The sequence below is a fragment of the Centroberyx gerrardi genome, chromosome 7 (genome assembly GCF_048128805.1).
Source record: "Centroberyx gerrardi isolate f3 chromosome 7, fCenGer3.hap1.cur.20231027, whole genome shotgun sequence".
Taxonomy (NCBI): domain Eukaryota; kingdom Metazoa; phylum Chordata; class Actinopteri; order Beryciformes; family Berycidae; genus Centroberyx; species Centroberyx gerrardi.
In genome coordinates this window covers 9,838,819-9,849,903 of record NC_136003.1, presented here as the reverse complement: position 1 = coordinate 9,849,903, position 11,085 = coordinate 9,838,819, and the positions used below count along the sequence as shown (strand labels likewise).

The following is an 11,085-nucleotide window of genomic DNA, read 5'->3' as shown; positions in this document are numbered from 1 at the left end:
CCACATGTAATAGTAAATATTAATAACCCTACCCTCATTGAATTGTCCCAACACCTGTTCCTGTATGAAAGTGAGTGGGATGCCACAGAGTAACAAGAACAAAAGGCACCCGTCTCATACATCAACATGGATTTTATTTTCATTTTAGTTTCAGATGAACGTTTCACATTTTTATACAAAATCATTAGAAAATGCCTGACACTCCAAATTCCCACGACTAGTCCTTCTTTATAGCGGCTTCCGCCTCAGACACCAAAGGATCATGGGGGAATCATGCAGCGTTCTGGAGCAGGTTGATGAGGCTCAGCCCGAGCTCCACACCGACCAAATTAAAAACCCACGGTTCCCTCACCGGCCAACCATTGACTATCCCAGAGTTTTTCTAAAAACTTGAATCCATGGTCATAACCTGACAATACGGTACAGCGATAAGATAATCTTGCCACATCTAGTAATGTACAGAGAAGAGGAGAGATGGGAGGAGGAGGAGGAGGAGGAGACTCTCAGGAATGCAGCTGAAGGCTTATCGCTGCAACGCTGACAGCTTCCTTCCTTTCTGACCCGATTATCCTGTCTGTCAAGTGTCTTCAATGTATGGACACAGTACCACGTCAACAACACCATGCATGTTTTCTTACGCATGACACATCATCGGTTACGATTGGTTACGTAGATTAAAAAAAAAAGAAGAATCAGTAATATCAGAGTTTCAAATCAACCAATGACTGCAGGCCTCAGGGGGGAGAGCGGGCGGGAAGGTCCACTGAGCCTCTGTTCTGATTGGGTAAAAAGTGAGCGGGGGGCGAGTGTAGGCTAATTTCTAAACGTTTTGCTAATGTACATGCCCGGCACACACACACACACACACACAATTGATGTCCCAGCACACGCGCAAACACACACTCTTACTCGCAAACACCTCTGCCTCATGCCAAAAGCTTCTAAAACATTCTTTTGAAGGTAAAATTGAGAGAAAACCGGATGACTGATGCCACACACTTTCTCCTTGCAGGAAAGTGTGTGACTGAAGAGAGAAGAGAGGGTCAAAACAAAAATAGTACACACCCTATATTAAGATCCGACAACTGAAAGCAGATTTTATTGAGCCAATGGGAGGAAATCACCCTCTCAAACAGAAGCGAGCGTGACAATGGGGCAGAGAGGCACTTACACATTCGTCGTCACTTTCATCGAACACAGTGCGTGCGTCTGTGTGTGTGTCTGAAGTGGAGACACAGCTACATTTTTTTTTGATAGGACGTCCAACACGCACGCTCACAGATACTCGCTCTTTTTCACATTGGAGCATGTTTTTTTAGCGGTTGGCACATGTACATGCAAAGCTTCAGTTGTGCCCGCACGGGCAAACTGAGGGGGAGGGAACGAGGGAGTGAGGGAGGGAAGGAAGGAGGGAGGGAGGGAGGGAGAAAAAGATAGACATGTATGTGAACAGACAAACGCACAGATAGACTGACAGGCTCTTGAACGCTTGAGCGTTTAAATACACCCCCGTCTTTACTCCTGCCCCTCCCCCCCTTGTGTCACATGTTCATAGCAGCACCAGAGGAGCCCTCTGATAGGTGGGTGCGGCCGTCCGTCAGTCGGTCTCCAGGATGAGTGGCGGCTGCTCGTTCTCTTCCTCCAGGCGCAGGTCGTTGAGGTCGTCCTCCAGGCCCGCCCCTCCCACGGCGCCCTGCTCCTCGCAGTAACCTAGGAAACAGAGTTCAAGGGTCAAATCCTATACTGATACTACATTCTTTCCCAAAAATACCACGTCTCAAAGCAAGGACAAATTCTTGCTTCTCTTCCATCTGAAATTTAACTGAACTGAACTGAACAGTTTACCGGGTAATGATGAACCCAAACTTGAGTTTCTTATCTTGCCAATGTGACCCAAAAGAGATTACATTCATCACTGAGCTTCCATCTCACCATGACAAAGAAATACTCCACATGAATATGAGTGTAATGTACCTTTAGTGACAGCAGCACTGTAGGTCTGGGCCACGAGCGGGCGATCATGTGACCCCTGCTCCAGGATCTCATTGGACGGCTCGGCACTGCCGTCTAATCTGAGGACAGTGACAGTAGAGAGATTCAATATATGTCTCAAAAATACAGAATGCATCTTTCATATTCACTCTGCATTTACTCTGTGTGTGTGTGAGAGTATAAGTGTGTACAGAATCCAGACAGCGTGTAGCACTGTATGTAAGCGAGGCCTAGAACAGCATGTTTCGTTTGTATGCGTGTGTGTGTGTGTGTGTGTGTGTTACCTGTGCTGTTTCATAAGTGTGCATTCCCCTCCCTCTTGAGGATCCAGGTTGTACAGATACAGGTAGCCGTCAGCCGCCGCTACTAACAACCTGGGAATCTTCTGGATCCTGATTCAAAACAATAAAAACACACATTCACAAAGATCTTACTTGTGTAAAAAAAAAATTCAAAAGAATGAATATAGAATCCACAAAGTATTTAGAAAAATGCTTCCATAATGATGAAGGGCCTGTGATTACTGAGCATCTCTTTTTTAGCCAGCAGGGCTCTTCAGCTGACTTTTGTTATTCAACTACTGAAACTCAGTTTGATCCCTGGGGATCTTTATGTTAGTTCCTGAAAAGCTTCTACATTTGTTGTTCTTAACAACGGTGATGCGTTTCACGTTTCCAGAAGCAGCAACAGCAGTTAGTTTGGAATAAATAGAAGAACTGGGTAGTTAGCATGAGCAGTGATAGCAAGAGCGCTGCCAAACTTCATCACCAGAAAATCCAAGGAGAAAGACGTCACAGTACTGGACACAGTGTTTGATTGACAGATGATGTGATCTCATGACACCCCCTGTTGGTGTGTCTTGATGTGTACAGATGTGTGTGTGCACTCACAGGGCTAAGGCGCAGATGTTCTTGTGTCCGCAGAAGGGCAGTCGTACGGTGGCGAAGGCTCGCCCCTGGGTGAACATTTCTGTGACCTGGGCCGGCAGGTAGGTGGTGGACGCCATCAGGACCTTGCCCAGGTACCCTCCCCACGTGGTGGGCTCCTCCGCTGGCCTACACACACACACACACAAAATATGAGAAGCCTGTGTTTCTAGGAGGCAGCACAAGTAAATGAGTAGGAAATACCAGCCCAGCTGCCTCAGAAGCCTTGTTAACAAGACTATCTGGTGGCATGAGGAGGAAGTAGGAAGGTACGTACACATACTTCTCCTTCTGCGTCTCTAGTTTGAAGATGTGGACCGTCTCTGTGTTGCTGGAGGCCGACAGGTACAGGCCTTCCATACTGAACGCCAACGAACAGATGTTCACACACCTGAGATAATGAGCACATAAACACACGTGTACAGGGAGGCGGGCAAACACAGTCTGGTCAGTCTATAGGCAGAATTGCACTGAACTCAAGATGAAGGCTAGTCCATTAGAGTGAAAAATAAAATCGGAAGCAGATGAGTCATCCTCAAAAACTTGCTACCTCTTGACTCCTCGTCGAAACTCGAAGAGCTTCTGTCCCTCTGGGATGGAGAAGACACGGATCACGGTGCCCTGGGAAGAAGTGACAGACACGAGACACGCAGCAGAGAAGGAGCCAGTGAGACATGAAGGGGAAGCGGCAACAGAAACACCTGTTTGCTGAGGCGGAAAACAAAACCACAAACAAATCAGCCACATGAACAACAGGCTAATGTAATTGCCCTACCTTCTCCGAGGCTGTGGCCAACTTGGTTCCACTAGCATCAAAAGCCAGAGCAGCTAAGGGGCTGTCGTGAGCTGGGATCATGTTAGCCGCCCGCTGGAAACAAAGAGATACACGAGCGCAGTGTTACACACAGTCACTAACAAATACACACTTATTAGAGATATATGACTTGGCAAAGCAAGAAAGAAACAGAGGTCTGCAAAGTATGAGGGTGAGCTGTGATTTATGGAAGTAAACAGTGCACAGACAATTAGGACAGTGTCCCACAAGACCAGTATGCCAGATTGGCCCAAATTCTGATCCCACTGTTTTGTTGTCTGTCATACTGTCTACACCTGATGGTCTATAGAACTGCAGCAGTTTCCATATACATTTCATTTATAGTTTATGCTCTTATCCAGAGCGCCATACAATAAGTGCAACTTCAGAATAAGCTTCAATTATTAGTTACAGCACCTCGACCACAGATGAAATAAAATGCTCCTGAGTCGAGAATGGTTATGTATGATGGAGAAGTGGCATGTAAAGAAATAAGAGTTGAAGAGAAAAGGTGCAAAGGATTTCTTTCAAGACAAGGTCATATTAGAGCAAGTTGAGGAGAAAGATATGGTCGTGGAGAATTCTATACTCTGTGTGTGTGTGTGAGTGTGTGAGTATGTTGACCTACCAGGTTGACTGTGTCGAACACTTGGACCTCTCCTATCGTGGCACTGCCTGGATACGCCAGGTAACAGTTATCATTGCTGATGGAAAGGGCACACAATCCTGAAGAGAGAGCGCATAAACATACAAGCACACACACATACACACACATAAACAGACACAGTCAGGCAAAGGTGGATAAAATACATTACAACAGAACCGTATTTATCTGAACTTCAGAATTCCAAAATGACTTTTTAACCAAACAGAAATATTGAATCAAATATGTAGCGATCTAATTAATTGGGCACCATGAGTGGATTTTTGTTCTTTTCTCATTAGAAATACAAGCGTTTCAGGAGTAAAGTAGACTGCAGTGAGGCAAAAATAAAAAGGAGGAAATAATGATAAAAGGCAGGAAAACACCATTGTTCATTAGAAAGTGGCAAACCAAAAAAAAAAAAAAAAAAAGATCCTGGAAAACCTGAGGAAAATCAAATCCATGGTTTTAGAACACATGCACGTTTCAATATAGATGTAACCTTTTCCCCAATATTTCAATGTATTTTAGTCTAATTCACCTCTATACTGAGGGACTTGAATTACAGAGGCTCTGCTTTAGATTGTTTTTGACTGGGGGGCCAGGTTCAGTTTTTCTCGTCAAGCTCTCAGTGTCACAGGCGACACGTTGACATCACACTCGCCATTGTTCAGTCTCACCTGAAGGGTTGGGTGGGGTCTCTCTGATGGTGTGCAGCACTTTCATGTCTCGGATGTTGTGGATGTACAGTGACTCCTCGAGACACACTATCAGCCTCTGCAGAGGGAACACACACCATCGACATCATCGCTATTAAAGGTAAGTACAAATCAACCACGCCACGGAACTGATTCATCATTCAGAGTTTGACAGAGAGACAGACAGACAGAGGCTGTCTGCCCCGTCTCCCTACCTGTCTGTTGAGTTTGACAGCCAGTATGGTGTTGGAGTACGAGTAGTTGCAAATCTCGGTTCCCTTCTTGAAATGACAGACTTTGAGCTTCCTGGGGGCCTTCAGACTGACGATGGCCACCAGGCTGCTGGAGAACAGACGCTCCACAATACACACATCCTCTGTGTCCGCTGTGGTGACACACACACACACACACACAAACACAGACATCATTCCATTGCAGTCGCTAGATGTCATGTTGCTACCTTTATGTGGCCTTGTGGTAATCATTTGGTTTCAAATAATTAAGGATGTAAACTAGTGCGAGGGAAAGCACCACATAAATAACCACGGACAGGCAGTAGGCTGATTCATAAAGCAATAAAGTGACTAAGCTCTTTGATCAACTTTCTATTGTACGATAAGAATAGTGCCAGTCTCATCTCTGCGTGTTCAGTCTTTATGTGGTTCTTAGTCGTACCTGCCATCACTCTAGCACACTGTGCATGTTGGATGGATCGAGCGAGTTTTGGATCCATACGTATATACATACGTATATACATATGTATATCCAAGTATATAAGTAGATCTATTATTAGGAGGTAGCTCGATGTGAGGACCAGTGTTAGCTCTGACCAATGCAAGGCATCAACTCCAGCAGGGAAAGGAGAAAAGGCACTCTGACAAACTTTATTAATATTTAAAGTATCAGCGATGCTCTAATGCAGTGATTGTGTCCTGTCTTAGAGAGCTTGCATTAAATATGATAAGCCGATAACCTTACAGCATAGTGATAATGTTTCTGGAAAATGAGTACGTTTAAAACTGATGTTACAGACCAAGTATGAATCAATACTCTTCTGTACTCAGTCAGCCCACTGACAGAATGGGCAGGATGCAGACACAGCGGGTATGGGGGTATTAGTGAGGAAGGACAGGGCTTAGAGGGATACTCACTACATTCATAAATCTGCTCCAATTTGTCCACAGACGACAGGGAGAAAAACTTGTATCCCGATTTGGTGCCAACAGCTAAGGACCTATAGAAAAGATAGAAATAGACATGCCAACTGCATTTATCAAACAAAACTCCAGCAAGATATGACACAATTATACACACACACTCATTGAAAATACAACATTGTTATTAAAGCCCATGGAGCCCTTTGAAAAGACACCACAGAGGGATGATTTAGCAGACTTGATTCCAGTCCCTGTCTCAGACTCTCCTCGGTCACAGGATGTAGTCAGACTGTGACAACGGTCACACGACAGGGGGTGTTGCAATAACACCAGGCGTCTGTGGTCTAGGGCAGTCACCCGCACACTTAGCGGAATGTCTTGTGTCCGTTACATACGAAAACATACTATCAAAGGGGAATGAGATGTGATGTTAAACAGTAACCCAGCTGGCGTTACAACTCTCTCACAGCGTCAGCAAACGATAACTCACATAAATCAACTAGTTAGCGCTTGCAACCAAAAACAAAACATGCTAACGTTAGCTACGCACATCTACCATTATCGTATTAATCATAACTATCTTCACTTCAGCTTTCTTACACGTTACATGATACCTGCGTGTGAACGTTAGCTAAAGTTAGCGCACACAGCACCATGCTGGTACCGCTAGCTAGTTAGCAAGGCTATTGACGGGTGAAATAAAAACGTTTGTCCGTTTCAATTAGCTACGTAATGTTAGCGTGTGACGTGGTAGTTATCTTAAATCTGCGGAACCACTTCCAAACTATTTGACATCAAGCTCAACCACCCGTGAGGGACCCAAACTAGTCCACACTTAGCTAGCTAACGTCAGCTAGCTTGACAGCATAGGCCATCCGATCCCCATTTACCCTGCTCACTCCCCGGCCCTCCTTACGTGTTGTCCTGGTTAAAGTTGGCGAAGAGGAGCTGGCTTCCGCCAGCATCCCCGCTTTGACTAGCCAAGTTCATGGGCTCGGCACCATCGATATATAAAGCTTCGGTAGAAATAGCAGCAGTTGGGCTGAAATTTGTACTGTGATTAAAGGCAGAACAGTTGGGCTTCACGGAGCCATCGCTTTCTCTAGCCTTGTTGTAGTGATTGTTGTTGTTTTTCAGAAGGGCTGTTGCTCCCTCTTCCTACGCATGCTCTGAAGCCGCAGCGTGCGACACATTTAAAGAGCCAGTGTCGTTTCTCCAAGAGTATAACTGTAAGGATAATTAAGATATAAAATGTAATCCTGGCCAGTATCCCGGGGAATACTATTCATGTGTGAGATATTGCACCCAAGAGCGGGACAAAGTGTACGTGAGTTAACCTCTGTGAACTAATACAAGACTGCATGTTCTCAATAGAAAGGTGGTCAAAACATGTACAATAGCGACCTCTAGCGGCTCGGAGCGGCTGCGTCCGACTACCAGAGCGAGGGATGAGACTGCCGTGCCAGTCCGGAATGAGACAGACAGAGCGTGAGTTCATGTGCGAGTTGAAGTGTGAGTTGGGTGTGAGTCACGGCCTTTGGCTATGTTTTTGCTCAATTGCACGTCTGAGCATGTCGGAGTGGCTCGTGTTTACAACAATTAGTCATTGGATGAAATCTCAAATGCACTTACTGTGAACTGATTGAAAGATAATCTACACACAGCTGCTCATCATTTTCTGTGTGGATCTCAGAGCAGAAAAATGTTAAGTGGACTGCCACCTTGACCAAAGCACAAAAAAAAAAGAAAAAAAAGAAAAAGACGAGAAAATGAGTAACCACAAAAGCTCAGCTGTAGGATTTACTGTTAAACTGTGTCAGTACTGCAGGCCTATAAACTCTAAAGTTACACTCTCCTGACTGCTCAGGTCTGCTTGTAGATTTGCCTAGATGTGAGAGAGCTAAAGTAATAGTTTGACCATTTCCTATAACTTCATTGGATGTGGCTAAAGTAATAACTGAAACTGCTGTAGGCCTGGAGGAGGAAATAGAATGAATGATGAGCAGGTAGACTCCAATAATGTCACTTTAATATATGCAGATAAACCTGATTTATATTATATAAGAAATCAAGATCCAGTAAGGAGCATTTACAGATCTAAATCCTATTTTCATATAAATTTAATTGAAAGCAGTCACAGTGATTAGTAAAAGCATTATGAAATAATAATAATAATACATTTTATTTGTATAGGGCTTTTCAAGATAGTGAAAGACTTCATGTAAGACAAACGTTACATGAAGTAGCATTGCATAAACACATAGTGGATATATAAAAAATAAACTATATAAAACCAACTCTGTACAACTATATAAAAACAAACAAAAACATGGGATAAGTCAATAGAGCAAGGCAGTAAAATTGCATGGCACAAATCCATCCATCCATCCATTTTGAAATGCTTTTGTTGGTTAAAGCACTCAGATTGTTGATCTGCTCCCAGGTTTGCCTACTTGTAAAACAGTTGGCTGTGTCCTTTGGCCCAGTTGACTGTTTCCAGGGAGTCAGTGGCTGCTTCTCCCCCACACAGCCAGTAGAGGTCTGTCACAGCAGAGCTACAACACACTGGATACTGCATGGCCTTTGGTTTACACATACTGTGGCTTCAAGATAAACAGGGAGAGACAGAGGGGGATTTTGGGAAAAAGAAAGAGAAACTATGCAAGAGAGGGCCGAAAAAAGCACTTGCCTGGGAAATGTGTTGCTGAATCTTGAATATGATTCAGATTCATATTCAGATTCATTCTTTATTGTCCTCGATAGAGGAAATTTGCTTTCACAGTCTGTACACAATCAAACACTCAAAACAAGTAACGCTCAAAACAGGGTATAAACAAACAAGAACATCACAACAACACAAGTCTGTTACAGTGTGCCCAGGCTATTTAAGGCACTGATTGCTGAGTGCACAAAACTCCTCCCAAAGCGTGTTTTTTTGCAGAGTAGTTGTCTGTATCTGCGGCCAGAGGGGAGGAGGGTGAAGCATGGGTTGAGGGGGTGGCAGGGGTCGTGTGCTATGGTCAGTGCTGTACCAGCACCTCGGGGAGTCATAATGTAATTAAAGATATCTAAATGAGCATTTTGACTGGTCATAATGTAATGTGAACATTTTGGCCCTCACTAGTTAACTAGTAGAGTCAAAAAGACCCTCACTAGTGTAACTAGTGGACATTACGGCTTTCCACAGCCTACTACTGCCACTGCTACTACTGCCCATAAGCAAATTATGGGTCTATATCACTATTAAATCATTAGACACTAACTAATCTCCCATTCACTGTCAATGGAGCAACCTAAACAAAGGAGGCCTGAGAGGCTGCAATGTCTTAATGAAACACCAGAGGGCGCTGCTGTCTATGTTGTTATCAACCTCTTTCCCTTTGGAACATGTATTTATCTTTATCTGTCTCTGTTGCTTTATTGGCATGATAAGACTTGGTTCACATTATCAAAGCAGAGTACATCAGTATTTACACCAACTCATTTACACCCTAGATCATAAGAATATTAATTTTATGAATAATTCAATAGGCTGAGGTTCTGAAACCGAATGCTGAACCCCTGAAAAGTTTAGGTGTCACTTCAACTAGGTGAGGTGCATTTGTTACACTGCAAAAAAAAAAAAAAACGTTCATCCTAACATCCCTCTTACCCCTAATGGACATTTTGCAGCTTAAATACATTAGAGACACAATGTGTGATAGCAGTATGGTGCTGCGTGTTGCTGTCTCTATTTATGTGTCTATGTCACTGTTAAGACATTTTCTGACTCTCAGATTGATTGACTGTGACTGTCGATACAAAGGCTGACAGTATGTGACAACTAAACAGGAGTTTTAAATGCACTTTGAGGCTGTAGAATGTTTGGCTCTATTGGTAATGTTTGAAAAAACATAATGTATGTATATATATATATATATATATATATATATATAATGTTTTTTCCAGTCTATGGTTAAGATACAATGCATCAGGAATGTTGCACAACGCTTATTTTTCCATTTAAAAGTCAAACTTTCAAGACTAATGTATGTAAAATGAGTCAAAATTAAGTAACACGCTTCCTAGGTGTGTGTGTGTGTGTGTGTGTGTGTGTGTTCACCGCTCGTCACAACATTACTCTGTACCACTCTGATGATAGACAGATATATATAGGCATCTGTCTATCATCAGTGTTAGAATTATAGCATTAGCTATAGACATCTGTTTATTATTATAATTAGCATTTTGACTAGTCATAATGTAATGAAAGATATCTTAAATTAGCATTTTGGACAGTCATAATGTAATGAGAGATATCTTAAATTAGCTTTATGACTAGTCAATTTTAGTACTAGCCTAGTCATAATAATTAGAGATATTTACGGAAGCCCTGAAGGGCAACGTTTAAAAAAAAAAGTTCGCGGTCAATGTCGGCCAAAGTTTATCTCGTACGTACGAAATAAACTTACGTTTTGGCCGACACTGACCGCATTTTTTTTTTTTACGCACTGTAGGACTTACTTAGCCTACCTCACATCACACCTTACAGTGTTCTGTGTGAACACACATTGTATGGAAGCATGGAAACTCTTGTGATTTGTATTTGAACGCCTGTCTGTCTGTCTGTCTGTTTGCACAGTCTATCTGCTCTGTCTCACAGACAGGCTGCACGGTGGCACACAGGGCTCCTGCACACTGTTATTGTTGGGTAATATTTAATTTTCCGTTTAGTTTGAGTGTGTGTTGTTGGAAGGGAAGCATGAGTGGATCTGCAAATGGAGAGAGAGAGAGAGAGAGAGAGAGAGAGAGAGAGAGAGAGAGAGAGAGAGAGAGAGAGAGAGAGAGAGAGAGAGAGAGAGAGAGAGAGAGAGGA

General features: G+C 43.3%; 1 protein-coding gene across 2 annotated transcripts; it reads right to left on the bottom strand.

Annotated features, from left to right (window-relative positions):
• Positions 1-114: 114 nt before the first annotated feature.
• On the bottom strand, positions 115-7,371 carry wipi2 (WD repeat domain, phosphoinositide interacting 2). Of its 2 annotated transcripts, none has more exons than XM_071906375.2 (12): positions 7,147-7,371; positions 6,225-6,307; positions 5,289-5,458; positions 5,056-5,152; positions 4,361-4,458; positions 3,694-3,786; positions 3,469-3,539; positions 3,196-3,309; positions 2,883-3,047; positions 2,277-2,384; positions 1,975-2,072; positions 115-1,710 (listed from the first exon to the last, which is right to left on the bottom strand). In XM_071906375.2, the coding sequence occupies exons 1-12, from the start codon at positions 7,218-7,220 to the stop codon at positions 1,598-1,600; spliced, it is 1,284 nt and encodes a 427-aa protein (XP_071762476.1). In that variant the 5' UTR covers positions 7,221-7,371; the 3' UTR covers positions 115-1,597. The 2 variants fall into 2 exon arrangements, with proteins under 2 accessions (XP_071762476.1, XP_071762477.1); XM_071906376.2 differs by having other exon boundaries at positions 3,202-3,309.
• Between the last annotated feature and the right edge of the window lie 3,714 nt (positions 7,372-11,085).

What these genes read in the sequence shown, in the direction of transcription:
- wipi2 (XM_071906375.2), bottom strand. Translation starts at nt 7,220, where the DNA reads ATGAACTTGGCTAGTCAAAGCGGGGATGCTGGCGGAAGCCAGCTCCTC. An exon ending in GACCCCACCCAACCCTTCAG is followed by an intron (nt 4,459 to 5,055) that starts GTGAGACTGAAC and finishes CTCTCTCTTCAG; the next exon opens with GATTGTGTGCCCTTTCCATC. An exon ending in TGGCCACAGCCTCGGAGAAG is followed by an intron (nt 3,540 to 3,693) that starts GTAGGGCAATTA and finishes ACTTCTTCCCAG; the next exon opens with GGCACCGTGATCCGTGTCTT.